The sequence below is a fragment of the Hippocampus comes genome, unplaced genomic scaffold (assembly GCF_001891065.2).
Source record: "Hippocampus comes isolate QL1 unplaced genomic scaffold, H_comes_QL1_v1.1 scaffold310, whole genome shotgun sequence".
Classification (NCBI taxonomy): domain Eukaryota; kingdom Metazoa; phylum Chordata; class Actinopteri; order Syngnathiformes; family Syngnathidae; genus Hippocampus; species Hippocampus comes.
This window is the reverse complement of record NW_017805990.1, coordinates 743,901-770,758: the sequence shown is the minus strand read 5'-3', so window position 1 is coordinate 770,758 and position 26,858 is coordinate 743,901. Positions and strand designations below refer to the sequence as shown.

The 26,858-nt window shown below is 40.6% G+C and overlaps 2 protein-coding genes across 29 annotated transcripts in view; both read left to right on the top strand.

The window, feature by feature from the left end:
* The first annotated feature begins 3,810 nt into the window (after positions 1-3,810).
* On the top strand, positions 3,811-9,580 carry nifk (nucleolar protein interacting with the FHA domain of MKI67). Of its 2 annotated transcripts, none has more exons than XM_019892036.1 (7): positions 3,811-4,040; positions 5,739-5,867; positions 6,725-6,833; positions 7,487-7,698; positions 8,690-8,755; positions 9,025-9,163; positions 9,203-9,580. In XM_019892036.1, exons 1-7 carry the CDS (start codon positions 3,924-3,926, stop codon positions 9,241-9,243), a joined length of 813 nt encoding a protein of 270 aa, XP_019747595.1. In that variant the 5' UTR covers positions 3,811-3,923; the 3' UTR covers positions 9,244-9,580. The 2 variants fall into 2 exon arrangements, with proteins under 2 accessions (XP_019747595.1, XP_019747596.1); XM_019892037.1 differs by having other exon boundaries at positions 9,025-9,173; positions 9,213-9,580.
* Positions 9,581-10,037: 457 nt separating this feature from the next.
* clasp1a (cytoplasmic linker associated protein 1a) overlaps positions 10,038-26,858 on the top strand; it is an 83,637-nt gene continuing 66,816 nt past the window's right edge. For 26 of the 27 annotated variants that reach the window (XM_019892007.1, XM_019892006.1, XM_019892004.1 and 23 more), the window contains exons 1-2: positions 10,038-10,170; positions 11,344-11,967. In XM_019892007.1, the coding sequence (XP_019747566.1) occupies positions 11,773-11,967 (195 nt within the window). In that variant the 5' untranslated portion in view covers positions 10,038-10,170; positions 11,344-11,772. The remainder of the gene's footprint in view (positions 10,171-11,343; positions 11,968-26,858) is intronic. The other variant, XM_019892003.1, reaches the window with a different exon arrangement.

Below are 26,858 nucleotides of genomic sequence, written 5' to 3'. Positions count from 1 at the left end.
CTGGACGGTATTTCATAATGACACAAAACTAAAACAATCGACTTTTTTTCCCTATTATGGTCAAGATTACCATAAAAAATACCTCCCAAAACATTTTCGTAAAGATTTTTATGAAGAGATACCAGGAAAAAAAACAAAAAAACTTCAAATGAAATGGCTTTGAATGATGTCTCTTACTATAAATTCCATCAAACAACTCTTTTTATTCTTCGTATCCATCAATCTTATACAATACAATACAATATAATACAATACATGCTGATTTATAAAACGCTTATTTACATAGAGCCAGACAATCTTCCTTGTCACAGAGACGTGGCATCTGATTTGGGGGAAAAAGGCAGACTACACCCCGGACTGGTCATCAGTTAATTGCAGTGCACACAGAAATAGACAGCAAGCACAGTTATGTTGACACAAACAAACACAGAGGAGCAACTGAAACCATATTGCCTGCACAGAAGTCAGAACAGTGAACCACTACACTAATCATGATTTCCTCTTAGCAAAGGTCAATTAACTGCGCCAAGATAATTATTGCGTCCTTGCTGGCTGCCATGACAGATACATGGCGATACATGATGTAAAAAATACCGTATTGGCCCGAATATAAGACGGTGTTTTTTGCTTTGAAATAAGACTGAAAAAGTCGGGGCCGTCTTATATTCGGGGTCTAGAAATTATACCCATGCACGACGCTAGATGGCGCCAGATATCATTGAAGCGAACGTTGAACTTGACTCCCCAGGCCAAAGTGAAACCCTGTCATGAAGAATAAAAATAAAAACAGCGGTAGCACGAAGAAGAAAAATAAAAAATAGCGGTAAGAAGGAAAAGAGAAGAAAATAATAGAAGAGATAGATGGAGAGAGAAAATGGAGAAACATAGCTACAATCTGGAGAAAAGTGGGTCGAACATCGGCCAGGTTAACCGGCAGCTGAGGAGAAGTTATGATGTAATTTACATTTCAAAAACCAGAGGCCATTCATTTACGAATGTGATTGCACTTTAGTTTACATATTTAAATGTTCAGATATTAAGATTTGAATGAGGCAAAATAACATGCTTGTTCTCTCAAATATATTGTTATAATCATTTGTTTCAGATGTACTGTAATTATTTTCTGTATAAAAATTAATTTGGTGTTCAAAAAGTCTTTTTTCAAACTTGAGTCTTGAAAAAGAGGGGGTCGTCTTATAATCAGGGCCGTCTTATATTCGGGCCAATACGGTACATTATTTCGTGTTGGGTGCCATTTACATCACTAACACAGACGTGGAGTCCAACCAACACTCAAATGTAATTCTCGTTGTTCCTGTCAAGTCATCCAGGAGTCATGGTGGTGAACAAGCAAAAGGTGGCCCAAAGCCAGTCCTTCTCAAATAGGCATGCTTTTTTGGCTGTACTAGAAAAAGTGTAATTGCACATGCACTATAGTAGGTGGCGCTGACTTTAATTTTTTTTTAACTTCAGACAAATTGATTTCTGTTACAGACTAAAAACCAATGTTAAGTTATCCTCTTTTGATTTATCTTTCATTTGTTATTATTATTGTCATTATTTTAAAGGATATAATGTTAGACAGAGGTGTACGAATAACAATATTACAGACAAAGTGGAGCATGCAAAATGTTTTCTTCTTCCAGTGAGTGGAGTGGGGAATCTGAATCAGTATGTAAAACACACAAGGAATTTACCTTCCTAGTTACAATCAGTCAAGAGAAACAAACAAAAACAAAAACTAACAGAGGGAGACAGAACGGGAAGCCTGGTGGTTTGCTTTTTAGTACCCCAAGCAGTGGCGGTTCTAGATCAGTTTCACTGAGGGGGCCGGGCTGGGGCCGGGGGTTTTGATGGAGGGGCACATTGAACCCAGGGCTAAAAAGACAAATTCGAAATATTATTTGACTTTTTATTTCATCAAACTTTGAAAGCATTGTAGTCATAACATTACAGTGATGAGAAAAAAAAACAGTATTAGGAGGGCGAAAATATCTGTAAGCGTAACAATACGCCGAGTCCATCTGTTGAGAATATTCAAGCCAGGGGTGGATATGGTTCCAGCCTGCCTTGAAGCTCCTTCTCCTGTCCCCCATCAGGGTCCTGGGAAACTGTTTTAGCTCTGGCTGCATTGGCGGGTCCTCTTTACATCTACTGATGTCTGTGGACAAAGACAAACCAAATAAATGTAAACACAAGTTCTGCATGGACACAGCATATACACTAACCCGGTACACTTAGATTGCTGAGGCACTCAGACATATTCAAGTGTCTAAAATGTATTGATTGATACTATTTATTAATTGTATGAATTATTTTTTTATTGTATTCAATAAATATAAATTAATACATTCTCAAGCCTGACCAGGGACTAAAATTGCAAATACACTGAAGCTAAATGTTTTACATGCATATAATTATCCAAATTTTAGAAGGCAATGTCTTATATATTGTTCCTGTGAAATAAAAATAAAAATTACCGGTAAAATGGGATACTAAAAAAGTTACACACGCATACGCACCCACACAGAGAACAGGATAGTGTTATTTTCAGCATCACATACCTGATGGTCCAGTGCTTGTGGAAGCGCAAATATCCTCTGTCTGTGTCTCACACTCCACTTCTATTGCAGTCTCATCTTCCTAATTCTCAGGATCTTCATTTGTATCCCTTTCCTGCGCTGAGTCCTCGCTCTGAAAATAAATGAATCCCGTGTCCTCTGTCTCTCCCTCTCTGGTGCTTTCAACTTGCTCCTCTTCAAATCTCTCATCACTATCATCATCTGACTCTCTCTCTGTGTCTGGATTAATGTGTTTCTTTTTCATATAGAAATATAATGTAATGTCAGTTTTTCTTTTCATTTATAACGTTAAATGTTTAAGTGAAGATGAATTAGACTGAATAATGCTACTGTTGAGGGCTTGTTTCGTTTTGTGATTTTACATTGAAAATATAAATCGTGTCGAAAATAGCACTCGTGTCGTGGTCATCTGCTTATCTGCGGACTTCTCATTTTCCCGCTCAATTTTGAGTGGTGCAGCACACTAAAGGGTCCGACTAGAATGTTAAGCCACGCACTTTGGTTCCACCTTTCGCGTCTGCAACTCTGCGCCACTGCGTATTCTACGTTCGGAGGGGAGGCCACAGGGGGGGCCAGAATCAGTGCTACAGGGGCACTGGCCCCCGTTAACCCCCCCCTTGCCCCCCCCCCAGAACCGCCACTGACCTCAAGATCTTAGCTGTGAAAGCAAAACAATAGGGGAGAGGAGGGAAAAAAACAACAGACTCGAAGCATTCACCTGAAAATAACTGAGTGCAATGAAGCAGGTCAGAAAGGCATGAGCTCAAGATAAACACAAAGTTTTTATTGCAAAAAAAAATGGCAACGATAAAGGATAACTAAATAAATAAAAACAAAAACGAAACTAAACTAAATCAAGTCAAAAATTTATGATGAAACATGGCATGGGGGTGGCTCATCACAACAGCCAACACATGTTGCAGTGAAATGGTCAGAGAGACAATAAAAAATCAGGGAACTAAACAAAAGAAAATAACTACATCACATGATTTAAACCGTGATTTATTCTTATTTATTAACAATTATGACTATTATGTTTTGGACCCGATCTAAAGAACCTATATAGAAAAGTATCGTTGGCTCTCTGATCATTATTTTAGCTGGTGCCGCAAAACGAACGTTCCCACTTACAAAAAACAAATCTCCTCTAGTATCACTCCATACGGAAGGGGGGCGCTGCAAGTTCTTTCATACACCTCTCTGTGAACGTTTAACCCGTGATTTGTTGTCATTTTGTTGCCACATGGTAAACCGGATGGGGAGCGCAACGTGGTATCAGTAGAAGTACAAGCTTATTTTTCATATTCTACAATTCATGCCACCCTGTAATAACTAGCAGACATGACTGGAAGTAAAGGAGAAGCGAGTTCTCGGCCTGAGAAACAGCTTCTGTCGTTGAATCCCGAGGAAGAAAGAGAGTTTAAAAAGAAGGTAAAGGAGGTGAAGAAGTCCAACAAGGTGGGTTGAGTTTATGACAAACCGTACCGATATTTCAAATACGTAGCATGTACTGCGGATGGCTGAGTAAAGTAATACAAGGGCTTCTGCGGCATACATTAAGATATTACTAATTTGCCATTTTGACGTGTACTATATACAGGAATGTGTGCCTTGCATGACGGCGTGCGAGCGAAAGAGAAAAAAATACATGATTTTTTTAATCTGTTTTGTTTTAAACAGTTGCCTAAGGCCAAACAAAAAAGATAGTGTGTTTCAGGTACCATGAAATTTAAGCATAGGGTCGGTAGGTAGGACAAAGTTTTATTTATTTATTTATTTATTTTTTTCATCAAAAATGTAAACAAAATAACCATAAAACATAAAACATTCTGGCTGTTTCAGAACTCAAAACCTGTTAGTATCGCTTTGGCACACGAGTTGGTATTGTTGAACAAGTGCAATAGTCACTTTGAGTTAAAAGTGTAAATTGTGTTATATATACATTATGTTTTATATCTACATTTTATACCTTATATTTATATTCAATATTATTAAATTGAATATTTACATATATTATATGTATACATACATACATAAACATATTTATATAATCAAATGTAACAGACACACTGGGATTCGAACCCAGGTCTGCCACGTGAGCGCGTTATAATACATTTATACATAAAAACATATACTGTCCATTTAGAATACACCAGTATTTGAGTGTTTGTGAGCTTTAAACATGTCATGTGCTACATCTTTACCTGTACAACATAAGCGCCATCTGTGCCATTGGGTAATCTTAGGTGTCTTTTTTCATTGAACTCGCAGACAATATCATTGAGTAACTCATCTTTCCTAGTCAAAGAGCCATTGGCCTGCCTGTAAAAAAAGTACTTGACACATTTTTATTTAATAATATAACTTTAAGTCTAGTTACACCTTGTAGACCCACCTACCTTGGAGTTTTCTTCTGAAATTCTTTGTTTTTCTCCTTTCCTGAACGAGCTGTTTTCATCATGACATCAAATACATCTACACTTTGTTTTTGCCACTGTTTCTTGTGTTTTTTCTATACATCTGAATCGAATCGATCTTAGGTCAGGTAAAGTATTCAAAACTTGAAACACTGACATATCCATATAATCAATGTCATAGAACTCACCGTTGGCTCATTGACACTGCTATTTTCACGTGGTTTATATTCGGCCCGTGGTGTTCATCAAATAGTTCGCTGTATTTTTTCGATACATTAATGGATGCTATTTTCTTAACATTACGGTGCGAGCATGCGACTGTAACACAGAAAACGCGGTTTAAACTGTCGTCGGAGATCGCGGCCGCCGCCATGATTCAATGTTGTTGACAGACAACGGGGCAAACGACGCACGCGCTCAACGTGAATATCGCGAGAGTTTGCACCGATGTAAACCCTCTATACAAAAATGTAGAGGGTTGTTTGAAAAAAAAAAACTTTACGGTCGGCATTTTTGACTTCGAAATTCTCGGTTGGTCGCGTTACCGGAAACACACTATTTTTTTTTTTCTCCGCCTAATGGAGGTAAAGTGTTCTGGATCGATTGTGTGAATTGACTAATGTGTTTCCGTTTGTATATGTTGAAATGTCCAAGTTTGGATTAAAAAAAAAAAAATCCCCAACGCTATTGTATTATGAAGCCATATGCTGGACCCAAACACTTCTGCTCTATTTTACAGGGGAACCGTTTGACACCTGGGGTGATTTATGTTGGCCATTTGCCTCTTGGACTCTTTGAGCCACAGCTCAAAGCCTACTTTAAACAGTTTGGGACAGTTTCACGGCTACGGCTATCAAGGAGTAAAAAGGTAAACATCTTATGAATGTAAGGCTTAATGGTGGACTGTACTGTAATACTATCCTCCTAGCCTAGCTGAATTCAGAGAAAGTCCAAATAAAAGATTTGGGTAGGTCAGAGGAAGTTCCTGTTGAAATTTTATAAAGTCAAGTACAACTTTATTGTCAAATGCGCTGTATGTGCAACACACAGCACAGATGAAATTTCTTCCCTCTCAACCAGACAAGGGCACACAAGAGGAGCCACTGTGGGTGCCCGCGCCGCCATCAAAAGAACAGCTAACATAAAATGACAAAATAATACAACACAACACATAAGACACAGACAGTTGTGCAATCGTAACCACTTTTCCTGCATACACGTCGTTTGAAGCAGTTATAGATGAAAGAGGAGCGAATCAAAGTGTCCTTTTCACCAGTGGATCAAAGACGTCATGTTGAAAATGTGCACACGTCTGCTACAAGCTAAGTTTGAAAGCAACAAGAAGCTGTAGCGTCCATTAATGAAAAAGAGATTTGCTCTCATCTCCTGTCCCATGTAAATACGCTTCAATTCCAAGCCGCGACTCCCAGTTCCACATACGCATCGGCGTTCTGCGCTGACGTGCCTTTCTTCTTCCGCTGAACAAATGTCTCAATTTGTACAAGTGGCCCAGTCTGAAAATGATCTCAGATGTAACAGTGATCTAAGGTCAGATACCTGGGCCTAAATTATCCTGTAGTGCATTAAGCTAATCACTTGCACATAAAATTGTCTTGTGATAAAACACATGCACTAACAAACCAAAAGAAATGATTGTGTCACTTTATTGATAAAATTATAATATGCCATTGTGTAACTGTTGGTTTAATATACAACTGTTTTCAGACAGGAGGAAGCAAAGGCTACGCATTTGTGGAGTATGACTGTGACGAAGTAGCCAAGATTGTAGCCGAGACCATGAACAATTACCTGATGGGAGAAAGACTCATTAAATGTGAGTGTAGTGTGTGTGCACCTGCAAATGTCACCAATTAGCCTGTCACTTGGTACAGAGCAGTCGGTTAGTGATGTAGACTGGAATGAACTGAACTTGAGAAGCAAACAATTATAAATGTGATAGAAATGAGAGATTACATTTATTAAGAACAAACGTGACGGCTGTCTTGACTGCAGGCTGGCCTGAGTGTTTTCCATTTTATTTATTATTATTTTTAACTGCCATCACATACTGTTTCCACCAACATCAACACAACAACATCCTAAAGTGATGTTCAGTTGCTAACTGATGACACAAAAAAAAAGCCAATTAATTACGCTGCTGTTAAGAATTGTATAATACGGCGCTAGTCCTCTGCAATTTTGGCTCGCTGCTACCTGCAAGTGACTACTTTTCAAAGGCTGATTAATAAGTGAAAATGACTGCATTCTTCCCTATGATGCTGATAGCATGACACAGTTGGAATTCCTTCTGATCCAGGCTTACCTCAAATATTGTGTTTTGGATGGCCAAAGGGCCGTGGCGCATGATCCATATGAATCTGTTGTTTGTTTACTTTTTAGTCAGGCCAATTTTGTTGTGGTAAGCTTATTGGTAACATGCACCACATCTTATTTTTAATTTACTTCTCATCCCACTTTTTTTTTAAGGTCATGTAGTTCCACCAGAAAAATGCCATGAGAAGCTGTTTGTTGGCTCGGAGAGGACCTTTAGAAAATCCTCTAAGCCAGCTGTCGCCCGCTACAACAAGGAGCGCACAAGTGAGCAAGTGGCCAAAATGACTGAAAAGCTCCTGCACAAAGAGAGGAACCTCCGCAAGAGGCTTGCAGCACAAGGCATTGACTATGACTTCCCCGGATTTGTAAGTGCTTCCATACAGTAGTGGTCTATCATTTATGAAAGGAAAATAATACAACAACACAAACAATACTTTTTCATGTTTTGATGCACTGTGTTCTACTGCTTCATTGTGTGGGTGCCAGAATGAGAGGACTGTATTTTTCAGGCTGTTAAGTCCCACTAGAGTATATTTGGTGCCGGAGCCTAATGCGTCATATCATAACTTGCAAAGGAACCAATTTAAGCAGGAGCTTCTGATTGCTTTATGACATAGGCTGTGTTCAGAAATTAATGGGAGCGAAGTGTGCTTTGCCTCCGCGAACACACTCACGGAGTCGTGTTAGGGTATCAGAGTAAGTTTCTGAATGCACCCTGTGTTGATGGAAGCTAACTAAGTTCCAGTTTAAATTTGAAACTTCAGCTTCTAACTAGGGAATAGTTTTTCTTTTTAGTTTTAAATAGCTTACCTGAACTAAAATTCCATCTCACAATAAGGCTAAAGGTAGAATCCTGTTTGTTTTTTGCACCTTTTGGTTCTGTAAATACCTATTGAGGTGTAAGGAAGCCACATGCTCAACTAGCGATATGTCTTGCATTAATTGCCATGACTACTACTTTTGCTTCCATTTCTTCGACTTGCCTTTGACAGCTGGCAAATACCTTTGATGCATTATTGCCACTGGCGGTAATCACCTATTTGCCAACTACTAAAAAGAAAGTCAATCAGATTCGGAAACAGGGATTTTGTGTACCAGTCTGAGCTCTAATTTGAGTATAAGTCACAAGACTTAGCATGAAAAAAGTAAAGTGTGACTTATAGTCCGAAAAATATGGCAATGCTCAATGTATTTTTAATGCCAAAGTATCAAAGTATTTTGAGGACTTAACAGTACTTATTTTCTCATTGTACAATCTTATGGTCTTTCAACTTTTATTGGGATGTGCGCGTGTTTTCATAACTGCAGTATCATAAAGCTGTGGAGACATTTTCACCCTGTGTTTTTGTTTTATAGTCAACCCTGGTACCCCAGAAGAAGAAGAAGAAGGCTGATTCCTTGAATGAGTCTGCGGGTAGTGATGTAAGAGGCACAACAATATGTCCTTTCAACTGTTAGTGTGGCACAGACTGAAAATGACCTCAGATGTGTGTTTGTGGTCTGGGGTCAGATAACTGTGCCTAAAGTAAGGTGGTGCATTAAGCTTATTGTGTTTGTGTCATGGTGACAAATGTGATAAAACTTGTGCACCAACATGTAGCTACCATGACAACTTAGCTGAAAAACCAACTTTAAACTAATCAGCTTTTCTTTAGTACCATATTGACCAAACTGCATCTCTTCCCCTTTAGGACACCACACCAATGTGCACCCCTTCTTTCCTGGAGAGAAGGAAGTCCATGGTCAATGATAATGATGATGAAATTGTCGTCAAGATGCCGTCTGTAGACCAAGATAATGAGTGCTCCTCGGAGGAGGAGGAGGAGGAGGAGGAAGAAGAAGAGGAGGAGGAAGAAGAAGAAGAAGATAAAGAAGAGGAGGAGGTGAAGGAGAATGGCGATTCTGAGTGAGGAACCCTGCAAAGCTGTGGAGGCGGCTAAACAGAGGATCTTGTTTTCTTGTGGACTTCTTTCACTGGGTTTCAGAGCTCAGAGACTTTTAATGTACGGTGGATGGTGTTTATGTGTGAATATCATTGATTCGAAAATCGCATCACTCTTATAAAAAAAAAAAAAAAAGATCATTTCAGAATTGTTCTGAATTATGTTTGAAAAAAATGAGCTACATATGTCTGATAAGATCATGGTGCAGTTCACCTACAAAGTTCCAGTAAGTAGGGTTTGGACACAACCGCCTGTATAAAATGTTTCAAATAAATGTTATTGTGGTTTTTAATCACGTTGCACAGCACTTGGTGACTGAAACATTTCTCAATTATCTGATATAATTTTGATAGACCTAGATGTGTGCAGAAGACAAATGTTCCTCAGCTCCAGTGGATTTGTGATGTCTTGCGTGTCATGATGCATCCGGGACAATGCTTACTAAGATGTTTGTGTGTTCCCTTCAATATTATTCCCAAATACCAGCCATGAGCCTCGCCGCACTTACCTGATGCCAGTTTTGCTGCATTGGTATAAGCGGTTTGGATTATGGGTGGATCGATTCATTCTTTTCTTCAAATAATGACTTGTCTTAGAACTCGTATGAGCAGTGTGAACAGTACGTTTCGAAATGTGTTGGTAAAGCGTGTACTACCGTCTTCCACCAGCAGATGTCGCCATAGGATCTGCATCGGTTCCGGTTGGCCATGCGACAATTCGAAGTGCCAGCATCATCCCTCTACCCACTACGCATGCGCGCGACGATCCCATTCTTGTGCTGCAGGCAGCATTCCGGGTGGAGAGTGAGAAAAAGACGCGATTTCTAGGCCTTACACCAAAACAACCCAAGAAGCTCATTTGCCCAGACCAACCGAAGCCTTAAAACATAATATGGTAGGTATTTGAATAGTTTGTCCACATCGTTCTCTTGGTTTCTTGTCATATTTGCTTCTTTGTGCTGTCCCTGTACACTGACGTCTCATTGAAAGGGAGCGCTTATCGAGAAGACAGGCTTTAGTTTTAATTCCTCACACACAGTCTTGCAAAGATAAACTCTCCAGCGGTTTCTTCCTGGAATCGGTGTTCCTAAAGAATCATTTGTTGCGATATTGAAGCAGGTAGATCGTATCTTTTGCGTCTAAAGTGGTGAGGCGGACAAGGTGTTTCTACTAGATTTGCTAGCAGTGATGGTCTCTTTGCGGGCTAGCAGGAGCTCAGCTAACACTTCACAAAAGCACACAAGTTGGGTGGCAACACACAAATGTCAAACTGACTGCCAAAGGCAAGGGCACGAAATTCACGTCGTCACGTAATTTTGTAGTCGACATTTATTGCGCTGCGTCTTGGTTGACATTTCCCCGTATGTAATAATTAATAGAAATTGTTATCGATTAACTCTTCGATGCAATATTGACTCTTTTCATCTGTTCTAAACTCGCGGTGACACTTAATCGTGCAGGAGACACTTTACTGTATATCTATCGATACCGAAAACTGCAAGTGTGGTGTTTGTAAATTAAATGTGGTAAGCAATGTGTACTTAATCTACTCTGAAGCAGTTTTGCTGCACCTGCAGTAATTGCGTGACAATAACGTTATAAAACGCAGAGCTGAAAATGACACGCTAATCCTTTAATATTTGGAAAATATATGAAGTGATCATAAGATTTTGCCCATTTCATCAGATGAAGACAATGCAAAGAAACACATCTGATATGGAGCATTTCTTGTGACAAATGTTTCCAAGGAAGGCAAAAAAGTGTGTGTGTGTGTGTGTGTGTGTGTGTGTGTGTGTGTGTGTGTGTAACGTGTGTGTGGACATGAAAGAGAGAGAGAGAGAAAAAAAAAGGGTGTGTGTTACACTCCTGTGTTCATATTCATCCGAACTTGAGTGTCTTAAGTCCTCGCAGCTCTCTTGTGTTTCCATGACAGTAGTCGGTCATGCAGCTGAGCATGTGAAGCTCTCTTGAGAAAGGGAACATGTTTAGAAGGGATATAACTCATGATGATACTTTATTTTCAGTGATTATTGTCTCATTTGTTTTCTGCTTTTCCATGGCTTTCCAGGGCAGATCCCAGGAAAACACGTTGAGATGTGATCTGCCCTCCAACCTTCTTCGTTTGCTGCTCTGATTGCCGCTCCCCAAAAATCACAGTTTCAAACACTGCAACAGTGGTTTGGCTCCAAGTAAAACCCCAAGTAAGAGGCACTACTTTCTCCAGCTGCTGCCCAGCCACACATGGTGCATTGCTGCCATTCCCAAAGCCCGACTCTATCAATCCCGAGGGCAAAGCCACTAGCTTGCTGGTGTGCTTACAGTTGCCACAAAAGGGACGGCCCTTTTGGATAATTGTTTTCCTGGTCACCAAACTACCATCCAAGTAGTACAGTTTACCTTCCTGAAGCTTTGAGCTCTCAGGATCTCGAGCAATCGCCCATCTTTTAGCTGGGAAGACTGACAAAGGCAGAGAAGGTGATTCTTCAAGGCCAGGTTGATGGAGTCCAACATGGAGAGCTGCCTAGCCCAGGTCCTGCAAAAAGATGTTGGCCGTCGTCTCCAGGTGGGACAAGAGATCATCGACTACATCTTGGATAAAGACAAGTCTTATGACCTTGAACAGGATCAGACTGCTCTTGATAAGATGGTTGATGGCGTTGCCAGCTCCTGGGTCAATTCCAGCAACTTCAAGGTAAACTTCATTGATGGGGCTAGATCTCTGGTGTGGGTTCCTTCAGGCTGTGTTTAGACTGCATGGAACGAGTGACTATGTGAAGTTCAAATTTTTTGCCTGTCAAGTGGCACAATTGAGATATTCATCATGGCAGCACAAAGGGTGGGGGGGCATACAATCGGATATCTCTCAGTGTCACATCAGAATCAGGGTTCTCTTCCAAATCTGGATAAAAACACATTATGTATCAGAATGCAAGTCCAGCGGATAACTCGAATATGCTCCATCAATGCACCCGTTGTTTATCTAAGCTACAACAGAAGCATATAGAACTAGGGGTCACCAATGTGGTGTCCGTGGACACCAGGTAGCCACCAAGGATCTCATGAGTAGACCGCGGGCCGGCTCTAAAAATAGCTCACCAGTGGCATGCTTATATATTTTTGTCTGTTGCTAATCTAAAAAAAAAAAAAAAAAAAGACATGTAACGTTTCTTGGGGATGCTGTTCTTTTTGGACAAAAAAACCCCACTACTAAAACAAAACTAGTATACTGTACTTCAAAGGTCAGTATTAAGTACATCGAAACCATCGAATTTTCTTAATACAGTAAACTATGGAATGACAACGAGGAGAGGATTTACCCCGCAAAATAAGATAAGAAAACCTCACGATGTCTCACAATGGAGAAATTCCCACTTCACAGCAGCAAAGTTATGACAGGAAGAAGTAGAAGCTCATATTATTTTTAAAATAATATGAGTAAATTTGTTTTTTCAGTAGGGTGAATCATCCATCCATCAGTCCATCCATTTTCTAATCTGCTTATCCTCACACGGGTCGCTGGAGCCCATCCCAGCTTTCTTCGGGCAGCAGGCGAGGGACACCTTGAACTGGTTACCAGCCAATCGCAGGGCACACACAAACGAACAACTATTCGTGCTCAAACTCACACCTAGGGACAATTCAGAGTGCTCCAATGACCTTCAATGCATGTTTTTGGAATGTGAGAGGAAACTGGAATACCCAGAGAAAACCCACTCAAGTACGGGGACAACATGCAAACTCCACACAGGAGCCGGAATCGAACCCTGTGCACCTCTGTACTGTGAGGCCGGCTTGCAAAACAGTCGACCATCCTAGCATGAATCAAACCAAACCAAATGATCTTTTATGAAGTTACAATATAATACAATACAATACATCCTGATTTATTACCAACATTCTCCTCGTCCGAAATTCAACAAACACGCGGGGGAGAGGAGGCCGCTCTTCGCCCAACACACTTTAACAACAGCTGCAGCTGTAACAAAGCGCTTTGCAAAACAGTTAACACAAAGTAAATAATCAACACAACACACAACATAAAAACATGGACAGTCGTGCAATCTTAACCCCTTTTCCCTAATATGCTTTGTTGTTTGAAGCAGTACGAGATGAAAGAGCAGAGAATCAAAGTGTCCTTTCACCTGTGAATCAAAGTCGTCACAAGTTAATATTATATGTCATTCTTTTGAATGACTGATATTTATTTATTTGACCACACTCTTCACACTGTGTCGCTGACGGCTATATAAGTCCAAGAAGATCCATTTTAACCAATTTGCAAAATTTACAATTGCTTGAGTCTCCTGTTCCATGCCAAATGGCCAATAGTTTGACATATTTCTTTCCATATCAAGAGATTGTGCCCTCTTAGACTCAATGTTTTGTATTTCTAAACTGCTCAAGTCATTATTATTGTTTTTGTGTGTTTCGATCATGTGACGTGGAGAGACTTTTCTTTCCCAGGAGTTTTTTTTTTTCCTTTCCCTATTAACTGGAGTAATGCAATTTTGGTCGACCTATAAAGTTCATGAAACCCCTTCTGGAGCTAGTTTTCGTGTCACATAAACATTAATACAGCAACACTTTAACAGTTTATTACCATTTAGTTGATCTGTTTCATTAGCTCCACTAACTGATATTAGTTATAACCTCAACTTTTTCGTCAGCAAAATGCAACATCATAAACTAAAATCGAATGGATAAGACATCATTAAGTCCTTTGTGTTCATGTGTTTCCTTTGTACCGGTATTTTCCATCCACTCTTGTTGTGATTGTACAGGTATGTCGTCGTGTACAATCTTATTGCTGAACAATGGGCCGGCTCCCTTGTTATTTTGGTTTTTGATTTGTCCACAAACATGGAATGTTCTCACACTTTGCCCCCAGTACCTTAGCGTCACCATAGGCATGCAGCTCAAAGTGGATGTGTCGAATCTACCCATTGTTTATATTTATGGTGCCAGGCCATGCTGAAGAATTTTTGTTTCGTCATTGGGTAATTAGTTTTCCCTGACAGGAGCACTTGCTGTTTGTTTTTGTAGGAGAGTAGGATGAAAGGGACTCAGTGTTGTGGTTGTGTTTGGAACTGGAGCGGCTGCTGCTTACACCTCTCGCTTCCAATTTGGACCTTGGGCCACCGCACCACTATTTGACAAATAGACAAGTGCGTAGTGCACATAAGAATTGGGCGCGCAATCAAGACTTTCAGTGCACTCATATGCACCCCGTATAGTAAAAAAATACATGAGGGAATGCTTTGCAGTAATGTATTGGAGCAAACATTAGTGTTGCATGGATGGTTTAGAAGAGCCTACTGTCTATGATTTGTTATTGAATGAATAACTCTGGAGGTGGGGCCAGTGAAAGAAGGAAGAGGATTGAGTGCTTTTCAACTGTCTGTCTATCAGGTAAGGATTGCCGGTTGGGCAAAAAGCTAGGTGGATGTTTTCTTTGGCAACATTAACTGTTAATTTTGACAATAAACAGGTTATTGATTGACCACTGCAGAAGATTGTCTGTCTTTTCAATGTTACAGGAGGGTGTTTGGTGAATTTGCTGACTGCTGTCGTGAGGAGTTAAGGCTGCTCGTCAGCTAGCATTAGCGGGTGCCTTTCCACATGGGTGTGCATATGTAGCACTTGAGCTTTGTTATATTTGAGAATAGACTTGCCAAAACATGGGACTGGAAATTAATCGACCATTGTGTTGACTTGTCGGTTTAACCCTAATAAGCTTTACTTAAGTTTGCAGTGCAAATTTAGCCTCGGAACACACACTTGGTTGCTGTATTTTCTACACTACACAGTCAACCCCTATTTGTGCCGGTCCTCGAGTAGTGAACACCTGCATATAATTGATGACCACTGAAATGCATTCCCGGGGGGGAGAAAAAAAACAAACTTTTTTTAAGTAAAAAAATTCTTTAAAATACACTGATTGAACATTCACTATCATATATGTTTTTCTTGAACGTGGCCAGTTTTCCTTGTAGTCCGCCGGACGTTGATGCGCCACGGGACTCCTTGCTCGGATGGATAGTTAGCGCCGTTTCATAAAATGAAAGCACCAACATGAACCTCCTTGAAAATGTTCGATTTTCATTTTTTCTGCAAGCGTTTTTGCCCTCAGTCGAATGCTGACAGTCGAGACGCTTCTCCTGGCTCTTAGACCATGAATCCATTGCTCGTGTTGGTCTGACAGCGCTAATTGTGTGCTTAAGAACAGAGTGTTCAAAAATAAAGTGCTCAATGTGGACTGATGAATGCACAGAAGTCTTTGATGATGGTTTTGAGTAGTAGAGTTTTAGTAGATGAATAAACACATAAACACAGTCTTGAAATCGACGAATAATCATTTTAATAATCGTGATTTCAATCTCAATCAAAGTATTCTCGGCGCCCACACTCTAAGTCAATTTAAGGAGTAAATATTCACCCAGCTCATTTTCACTATATTAACTGATAAATAGGCTGAAGTGATATTGATGCATGTCAGCAACAAAAATGTTCAAGAATAGTAAGAGTAAAAAATCAAATTGACTAACCACACAGCTGCAAGTGGAGGAAAATTTGACTTGCACTGTCTGAAATTCTACGCGCAAAATGCCACCATTTAGAGGCAGTCTGGATTCATGCATTTATCTTGCATCATCAGACTGAAAACAAGTCCTCATTGCGTATGTAGCTATCACTGACAATGATAGTAAAATCGATTCTGATTTTGCAAAACCTGTGGGAAAACGGACAGCAATCACTTCAGTCTTTGAAGGACTTGACCAGCAAAAAAGACAGAGCTCTGTCGGTTCTCCAGAGTGTGCCTGTCTGCCCCACCTGTTCAGTCTTCCTGCAATACCTGTGAGCTGTCCCACAATGTAGCAATAATTATTGGATTCATATTAATTCCATGTTTCAACCAAACCCTGAGATTTAGATAGTCACAGCCCTAGTTGCGAGTTTTCAGAACCAGTCATTTTTTCCACTGATCTTCGAACTTTCACAGAGAATTAGAACCAGAGCCACCTTATAATTTATTTTCCCAACTGTATCACTGCTTTCTTGGGACAATTCACTCTTTTACACTTGTAATAATGCTAAATTACCATAGCACAGGGTGTCTTGTTCTTCTATTCTGAGTCCTAAAAAAAACAAAAACCGACAAACAAAAAAATCCAAAAGAACATCAAACTGACTGCAGCATGTGTCGCACTGGAAAGTGTTTCAATCATGTTTGTTTGAATTGTAGTAGTGGAGGTTTTGCGGGCGAGCTGGAACCTATCCCAGATGTTCTGGCAGGAGACGACATACACCCTGTACACACACTCACTCTCACACTCTCTCTCTCTCTCTCTCTCTCTCTCTCTCTCTCTCTCTCTCTCTCTCTCTCTCTCTCTCATACTCACACACTCACACTCACTCATTGTATGCTTCAGCAAGCAAGTAAGGAAAATCACATTCATGAAGAATCCATTTCAACACTGACCATGTGCTTGTCACCGATTCCCACTTGCTGAGTTGAAGTACCCTTCAAGTCCTTCCAGTTGGCCAACATTTCACATTCACTGTTGTTTTGATTCATAACTCAAACTAAATGCCATGTATGTGCTGTAGTTTGTTTGAAGGACCAGTAATGTGACTGAATGGTAAAGGGGCTTTCACTTGTGTAGCTCTTTTCTACCATCGGTATTCAAAGTGCGTTTACACAGTCTCCTGATTTTACCTATTGATGACGCAGCATCAGGAGCAACTACGGGTTCAGTTTCTTGCTCAAGGACACTTCCTTCGGGTTGGGAGACCACCATTTTACTACCAGAGCCATGCCTCCCCGGGACTGGAAAAGGATCAATTGAAGAACTATATTGGAAGTCTATTATTTACTCTGGATGGGTTTGAAAATACTTTGATTTTGGTGAGATCAGCAAAACCTTGTGACCAGGATTTGTTGGTGGGTCAATCTAGTTCTAAATAAAGTAACTTGATTATACCTGTGTCCAGGCTCCGGCCTTCCTGTGTGGAATATTCATTTTCTCTCTCTGCATGGGTTTTTTCCAGGTACTCTGGTTTCCTCCCACATTCCAAAAATATGTATTTTAAGTTAATTGAGCGCTCTAAATTCTACCCAGGTGTAGTAGTGAGTGCGAATGACTGTTTATCGCTCTGTGCCCATGACTGGCAACTAGTTCAGAGTGTCCCCCTGCCCAAAGACAGCTGGGATAGGCTCCAGGGCACCCCGACCCTTGTGATGATAACCGGTTTCGGATAATGGATGGATGGATTATTCCTCAGATTCTTAGTAGACAAACATTCCTTCCTGCATTTTTATTTTTGATTATTACAAATCTCCTTGTGCTTACCCTATCTGTCAAATGATGTGCAAAGTTAGCTTACCTCCCATCTGAGACAGCTGCTAACTTGGCACTAAAATAGTGTAATCGGAGATCTTAGGGGACAGACTAAGCAAAGGGCAGCAAGTGGTTAAGATTGTTACCTGCCACCTGGGAGACCTCCAGCTCAAGACCATAATGTACATGACCAACATCCCCTGTACACGGACGTTTCCTTGAGCAAGACACCGATACACCAAGCCGCTCCCCAGGAGCTGAAATAACACCCTACTCCAATGTGTGTTAGCTGCGTCCACCTTAAGTCACACACCCACCAGAACACCACTTCAATTTTCCTGATGTTTATTCTAATAGTGCCTTATGATGTAAAATTAAAAAATCTGAACTTTGCATTTCACCCAAAAGTCTGATAGGATAGCCTCAAGCTCCACTGACACTATTGGTTGAGCAGTATATGTATAAAATGTATGCATGAATAGATGGATATATTTTAGTCTGAAAGACAGCAATACTACCAGAATCGTGTGGAGGTGCTGCTTTTGCAGTGGCTGTGAAGGATGCCTCTCACTGGCATCGAACATATTCCACATACATCTGAAATCATCACTTTTAACGGAGACCCAAAACGGCATGTTTGTTAACATCGCATCCTCAAAGAGAGCAAGCCATTTTCAATTCTTCAGAATGATTAGTAGTTTGTAAAAATAGCAGGTGTGGCTTGACCAATGGTATCGATTTATGAAAACATATGACATTTGCCAAATTGTGACATGGGAGGTTTCGACCTGCCTCCAGCAGTTGTGTTGTTTGTCCAACAACCCTGGAACCAGCTTGCCAAGAGGGTCATGCCATGATGGCCTGTGACAGTGTAGGTCTGAGCTGCTTAGGTTTAGAGCGCAGAAAATCTGATTAAGTTTGGAAAGCCTGTTAAAGCACCCAGCTCCTGAAAGGAAGCTAAGTTTGTTCGAATGCTCTTCTACCTCACTTTTCATTTGTTTTTTTACACCTGACACCAGAGGTAGGGGCAAGACACACACCGTACAAGTCACCAGTGTCAGGTTTCTGGAAAAATTCCGGACAGAAGTACAATTACACAATCGTAGACATAAGAAGTTTTGACAAAAATATATTTAGAAACAAATGCAAGACAGATAAATAACAACAAAGGACGCTGCTAACAAAGAACCAGGAAAAGGCGAGAACAAACAGAAAACACTTGCAAAGGCAAGAGATGAGAAAAATTGAAATTGCTCGTCAACTCAAAGGACAAGAAAATCCAATGCACGAGAATACAAACCGAGAATACGTAACAAGAAAATACTGACCATATTTTCACGACTATAAGGCGCCATTAAAAGTCTTAAATTTTCTCCAAAATGGACCGGACGCCTTATAATGCGATGCATGTTATGTATGCGCCGAGTTCCAAAGCCTGACTAAGAGCACCTCTGGCCGACACACTGTTTATATAGAGAAAAGGTGGACGTGAGTGACGACAGGCATGCGGAAGTCGGCCAATGAGTGAAGGGTGTGAGTGTAAGAGGCCGCTAAAGGCACGCCCCTAGCAGGTACCAGTCGCCAATGAGTGAAGGGTAGGCGCGTAAGAGGACGCTGAAGGCACACCCCTAGCAGGTACCAGTCGCGTGAGTACATTGTAAAATGGATAAATAAAGTACAACCGAACTCAGTTTTGCTTCCGTTGCCTTTTTAAAAACGTGTTTTTAGCATGTGTCCGTATGTCTTAGCTGCTACCGTGTGCTTTAAGCTAACGTACCTGGTATGTTTTAGCGTGCATGCATGCTACCGTATGCTTCAAGCTAACGTGTTTTTAGCGTGAGTGCATGCATGCCGTATGTTTAAGCTGGCGTATGTTTTACCATGCCTGGCTGCGCCCAATAATACAGTGCGTTTTGTGTATCTGTCAAATACAGAAATAGCACCCGTTACTGAAACTGCGCCCAACAATACGGTGCGCCGAATGGTCGTGAAAATACAGTACATGAAATATACTGTGAACTAACCTGACGAAAATCTATGAGGAAAAAAAAATGTCAAGAACTTTTGGAAAATTAAAGCACTTGGAGTCATATGTAATGGTTAATAATCCGACAGCATGGCATGGCTTTTTAAGACAGCTAGGTAACGAGGATGATTAGTGTCAGGTGGGGCTCATGAGGGAACGCCCACTCTTGAGCTTCATGCCCTGTTATATTTACGAGGAAAATCTTGGCGTGTGGGGAAGGAAGCTGAATTCTCCTGAGCAATTTGAATGTGTCATCCATCCATCCATCCATCCATCCATCCGTCCATCTTTTGAACCTCTTGTCTTCCCTTACTTGGGTCGTGGGAGTGCTAGAGGCTATCCCAGCCATCTTCGAGTGGTAGGTAGGGCGCCCCCAAGGTGACATGGATGAAAAAGTAAATATATTGCATTACCCCGCAATGATTGCGATTTCACGAAAAGTGTATTGCAAGGGCACGCTTTTTAAAAAATGTACGTTATGTACTTCCAGGTCATCTTCTGGGTAAACAAAGCAACAAAGATGGAGTGTGAGGAACATTTTTTTTTTTTACGTCAGTAGCCGTTCAAAGTCCTCCTCTATGACTATTTCTGTCTCTAACCATGGACATTGACATAAATGGGCTCACAATGCATCTTACCGTCGGGGAAAGTGAAGCCACCGGCGGCCGCCTTACCTTGCCAATTGCTAAGCCCACACTTAACTTGAATACATTAATTTCTCTGCGCAGCGTTTTCACCTTATTCTCTGTCTCTACGGCGAAAATAACACCGTGTATGACATGCGGTTGTGCCAATGTGTCTGGGAGCTACATGTACATTTCAATTTTTCTCGTAAGTTATACATCTGATTGCTACTCAAAGATTTGTCTGCATAATGTTTTCAGAACCATCAACAAGCAAGACATGAAAGCAAGGCCCATCAGGACATAATTGTCTCCAAAATTTAAACCTAACCTTTGTAAGTCACACTTCACGATACTGAGATAATGCAAACAAGTGAACTTTGTTCTATGAGAGGCTTTAGCTCGCAATCAATGCGAGAGAATGGAATCTTTGCTAAGGGAAAGCAAACATTGTGTGGGAACACAAAGATTCATTTTCATATTTATGTTTTTCCATGTCACTTTCAGTGCTGTGTAAGTAGGTGGTCGATGCTGTCTTTTTTTTTTTTTTTTTTTTTTTTTGGAAAAACATGGGTTCTCCAGACGGCAGACAATCGAGACATACCAGGAAGAGCCTGGTGGTCTTCGTGTTTGAGAAGGGAACGCGTGATCACGTAAGAGCTCTCTCTTGAGATGATCTGAGCTCCCCACACATAATACAACCAACACTGTTAAATATGATTTTATCTTTATGTGTGGGGTCTGCCAAAGATTAAAAAAAATCTTATAAGATTCGAAAAATCTTCATGTGTGTACCCGGTTTTAATATAACATGGTTGTGTCCCAGTTTGCACTTGTTGTAAACAGATCATAAAACGGAAGTTAAGATTGATTCGTGAAGAGTCAGGCAACAAGTGTTTCTCCAGATCACTGTACACATGACTCCAGCAAGTTGCTATAATAGTCAAGTTCTTCATTCACAGTTAAGTTCTTGTTCCTATTTGATGTGGATTTTTATCTCACAATGAAGACGGTCATTCATTCCTGTTTTCTTGTGATGTGTTCTTGGCATGCTAATTTACATCCTAACTTCATATTTTAATAGCTTCATCTTAATGCTGTTTTTTTTAAATGTTACATAGGCAAAATGTAGCTGCCACTCTCTATTAATGTTTTAATATAGTTCATTTATTATTGTGCTGCAGTGTCAAATTTGTGTATGGTGCAAGATTTATGCATATTTAGTTGGGTGTTGTGTGTGTGGTAGGTTGGGTGTACCCCTGATAAATTACTCTGTGTTTCTGATACGAATGCCGTTTATAGTCGCTGCCTGTGGCAAACAGGACTTATCACTAACGTCACAGTCCATCCCGTGGTTGCCGACTGATAGGCCACATCACTGCCTTTGGGACACACAGCTGAATCAAAACTGTTTTAGAACAAATATGTTCTTGAAAGGGGCTGAGGGCAAAACCTTTCTGCCAGTACAAACTAGTCTGATTCCTCAATAAAGTAGTGATATAACTGCAATTAGCAGCTACTTGAAGCAGATTATTTCAGTGTAGTTTTATGACTAAATTTCACTGGAGATCCAAGTGTCCTCATACTGGGAAATCATCAGGGCATTTATATTCAGGGGGTATGGGCTTTGTTACTGTATTTTTTCATCACACAACTAAGGTTTTCTTATCGAAAAAGCTGAAACGTGTTAATTTCTTGCTTTCCTCAGCTAGGCCACCTCTCTGCATGCATTTTTATTGTTACTCTGAAGGCATCCCCTCCAACCCTGAACAAGAACATAATCTTGTGCCCAAATGCTGTAGGACCACAAACCTTGAAAAACCTTTTCCACAACAGTTGCATTGTCTAAGTGAATGCGTATACTGTACTGTACAATTCGAGAGAATAGGCTGCACAGTACAGTAATTGCAGTGCTTTTATTGTAATTAGGGTTGCATTGTAATTAGGGTTACATTAAGACAGTCACATTCCAAGCTGTTGCACAAGTGTCCTGTCATTTTAGCTTGTTGCCTTTTCAGCCAAAATTGCTACGAACACTCATTTTGCCTGTCTTTCTTCCCTCATCCACTTTTTGTTTTCACGCTTATCCATTCTTTTTGTTTTCTCTCTTTGTGTTGTATCCTAAGATACAGCTGTTTACAAAGTTGCAAGCTTTTATGTCCTGTTTTCAGATGGAGCTAATGATAGCCTTGAGGTTGGATGGGTTCTTGTCAAACCATTATGCAGTCTGTGAAACATTCCCCTCCAATGTGTGATGTTTAACATCAGAATCATGTTTGGCATCAGAATGGATCCTTTGGGCCTCTATCTCTACAGCAAATGAGTAGTAAGAGTACTGAATCTTGCTGGCTTTTGAAATACCACGTATTACCTGCTGTCATTAAATTTTAAAAATATCGTAATATCAGTTCATTGTTATTTATGCATGCGAGGGCGGGCCACTCGAATAGGGGATGACGTCAGTGAGAGGGGACGAGCAAGGTGGGGAAGATTGGCTCGGGCAGGCAGTCTGAATGTTGAGCGTGTGGGCGTGAGTTGTGGCCATCAGCACCTCTGGTGTGTGGTCTTTTGTTGCCATTCTGTTTAATAAAAAGCGAACAGATTACATCAGTGACTGTGTGCATCCTTGACGACACTGAAGGTCATTACAATATGTCACATGTGCCACATACAGTGGCAGCTCTGTTTACAATTTTATTCCATGACTCAATTTGGGAACTGAAACATACTGAGAGAGGTACTGTTTGCGTGTGTTAAGCATCTGTTGATGTTGAGAAAAACACAATACAAATTTGATTGAATATTGTTAATGTTATTATTGCTATTATAGCAAAACCAAAACCATCCTCATGGTTAACAGTATTTCAATTTTGTAATTCCACACTAGTGCGTTAAAAAGCAAAACTGAGCCCCTTTGTGTGTCCATGCCAAGACTGTTCACGAACCGCAAATAATGCATGAACCGAGTTAATTTTGCTTTTAAAATTTAGTGCATCAACCATATTGTTCGTAAACAAAGTTTCACTGTCCCTGCTGAAAGACTTGTAGCCCTGTTACGGTGGGTAGGAGCAGTACAAATAGCCGTTACCCATTTATAGCAATATGGATAGGTCTACAGTACTGTACTTACAGTAATTATGTAAACTGAAAGTTGTAAATGCTACTAAATGTACATTATGTAGATTTATGATTGCATCAGGTCAAATAGTGTGATGGTGGTTTCTATCGCTTCAACCTTAAGTCTTTTTAAAAATATGTAATTTTCAACACACAACGCCGTATTCTTTAACATTTAGTCATAGTGTTACTGCGCAATGTTTTTGTTGTGCAATGAGTCATTAGTAGAAGTCAGGCGATGTTGAGGTTGTTTTTCCTTGATTGGAATGCAATTGTGATAGTGTGTATTCAACTTGTCTCAACAATGAATAATTCTACACTTAACATTTACAGCTAACGTAAAGTATGAAAAATCTATCACTCCCTTCCATTGTCGTTGATTGTTAGCATGCCTCTTTCTCCGACTGATCCATTTCATGCAGCTTCATGCTCATAATGTGGTTGTGATGAAAACGTGGTACACCAGAGTCCCACAGTCACATTTGAAAATTAAAGTGAACCACAGGGGGAAAAAAAACAATAGGGTATGAGGAAAAATATAAATATGTCGAAGGTTTCTCTTGAATGATCATTTTGCAATAAAAATAACATTTGTGATATAATTGGATGAGTTTTGATGGCCTGACACCAAGCACGCAGAGATTAATGGGATAATTCCGAATGAAAAATTGCTCTTTCCCGTGACCTCTGACACAAATGTGCTTCTAGCTAAATGAGCAAAGTCCCACAGATGCATGCCAAAATCTTTAAGGGAGTCATCCAGAAGAGTGGAAGCCATTTTTTTCTCAAAAGAAGTGCTCCATACTTGACTCCATTTCATTATTTTCTGTGGGTATTAGTCACGGGCAGCATGGTGGTTGACTGGTTAGCGCATCCGCCTCACATTTCAGAGGATCAGGGTTCAATTCCGGGCCCCGGCCTTCCTGTGTGGTGTTTGCATGTTCTCCCTGTGCCTTGTGGGTTTTCCCTGGGAACTCCGGTTTCCTCACACATTCCAAAAACATGCGTGGCAGGTAAATGGAACACTCTAAATTGTCCCTAGGTGAGATTGTGAGCGCGAGGGGTTGTTTGCCTCTATGTGCCTTACGATTGGCTGGCAACCATTTCAGTGTGTAGGCTGCCTTAAGACAGCTGGGATAGGCTCCATCATGCGACTCTCGTGAGGATCAATGGCTCGGATAATCGATGGATGGATGGTGTTAATAACTTTGCTGTCATAATTTTGGCCATAAAATATATCTGTGGACACTTCATTTTAGTGATAGGAGGATAATGTCAGAATCTTGCCAACTCTTGTGGATAGCGAGTGGTTTTGAAACACATTAAAAAGTTAACGCTATCGTGTGGAAGATACATTGATTAGAAGCATAATCGAATGAGCCCTCTATTCAATCCGTGGCTGGCCTTGGAGACAGGCAGCACGAATGAGGTGATATTTGACAAGATGAAGGGACATAAGGGAGGTTTTAGTCAACAGTGAACCTGCCTCAGATATTTTGAGGGAGCACCACCCCACCGAAAGGCTTAATTTTAATTTGAATAAAACTTGTGTATGCCATGTGAACAGACACTGTACATCTGAAATTGAAAGAAAGATTGACATGCATTAGTATCAATGGATGAAATGTTTAGAGCAGTGGTTCTTATCCTTATTAGAGGTATTGAACCAAACCAGTTCATATGCAGATTCACCGAACCCTTCATTAGTGAAACACAAAAATATAACTTTTTTCAAATTCAACAACAAAATTCGACATAATGCATTTATTCAAAACAGAAAAAATACAATTTCAAGACATAAGTATAACTTTTTAATTTTACGAAGTACTATCACGAAAGTCACACGTTGACTACTGAGCTAACTAAATTTCCCGCTGCACTGATTGCACAAGCAATGCAATGTGATCATCTGCAACCAGTGATGGTCAAGCAGGCGTGTCATAACTACTTGACATGTTGAGTCATTTATGTCTTAACCTCCATGGCAGAGGCTCTGTCGAACCCCTGAGACCAATTCGCTGAACCCCCTAGGGTTCGATCGAACCCAGGTTAAGAATCACTGGTTTAGAGGAAGATGCTCCAATTTCAGTGGTACTGCAGCAAGTTGCGAGTGACGCTTAGTTGTTGGATGAAGTGAACTATAAAAGTTGTGCTTTTGTGTGTCTGTCTGTGGCTATGTTCACACTGTCGGTCAATTCCGATTTTTTATTTTTTTTGCCCCCATGTGACATGTCTTATTTTGTTCCATGCAATATGTATGAGCAGTACAATTCAGATTTTTTTTTCAAGTTTTGTATGTGGATATAAATCAAATGTTTCCAGTGCCTCTGTAGTATGGACACTCAGGTTGCGCTCATCCGACCTACATGTCATCAAAAAGCATACACTGTATGCACTGCTGAGCGGGAGATGGACTTGGGGTAGATCGCTCTTTGCCTTTTCAAAGTTGTGAGGAGGAGCAGCGGTAATTTTATATCCATCCATCCATTTTCCGCTTTATCCTCACGAAGGTCGCAGGGGGATGCTGGAGCTCAGCTGTCTTCAGGCAGTAGGCGGGGGACACCCTGAACCGGTTGCCAGCCAATCGCAGGGCACACAGAGACGAACAACCATCCGGGCTCACACTAACACTGAGGGACAATTTACAGAGTGTTCAATTAACCTGCCATGCATGTTTTGGGAATGTGGGAGGAAACCGAGGTAACCCGGAGAAAACCCACGCCGGCCCGGGGAGAACATGCAAACTCCACACAGGAAGGCCGGAGTTGGAATTGAACCCGGTACCTCTGCACTGTGGTAATTTTGTACTTGACTTTACTTTAATCCTTCATGAAACATAAAACATAAAGTGGACATTTGTGGAAATACTGCATTAATAATTCAGCCATACAGATGGTTCATTTGTGATGCAAGTTGGTGACTTGATGTCATCTTTAGTAGACACCTCCATGAAATGATGACATTAAGGAGTGATTATCTCATTTCCTTCCTCTAGCCTCGCTCCTCTGTCAATCTCCTTATGTCTAGCATGTAAACAGAAGAAACCTGGACCATGGAAGTTGCAAATAGAAAAATGCATGAATGTTTTTGTCATGTGAAAAAGACTACATAACCGTGTCCAGCAGTGAACCTGTGGACCATTCGCCAGTGACACTGACAAAATGCAAATGTAGCCAAAACATCAGTGAAAAAAAATGAGAGCAAAAGAATGGTTGATAGACGCCACCTCCAAAACCACTCTGTTTATAGGGGTTGTCTTGGTAATTGCCTCTCATTTCCACCTGTTGCTGTTCCACAACAGCAGGTCAAAGAGATTCACAATCAGTATTGCTTCCCAACTGAGCAGGCTGATTTCACAGGAGAGTGATGGATTTGGAGTCACTTTGTGTTGTTTCGGTGTTCTCTTGTTTTTTTTCAAGTGTGTGTGTGTGTGTGTGTGTGTGTGTGTGTGTGTGTGTGTGTGTGTGTGTGTGTGTGT

Excerpts from the sequence above, each read along its gene's own strand:
- nifk (XM_019892036.1), top strand. The coding sequence starts at position 3,924 with ATGACTGGAAGTAAAGGAGAAGCGAGTTCTCGGCCTGAGAAACAGCTT. Across the intron at positions 4,041-5,738 it reads AGGTGAAGAAGTCCAACAAG|GGGAACCGTTTGACACCTGG; the intron begins GTGGGTTGAGTT and ends TCTATTTTACAG. Across the intron at positions 8,756-9,024 it reads ATGAGTCTGCGGGTAGTGAT|GACACCACACCAATGTGCAC; the intron begins GTAAGAGGCACA and ends CTTCCCCTTTAG.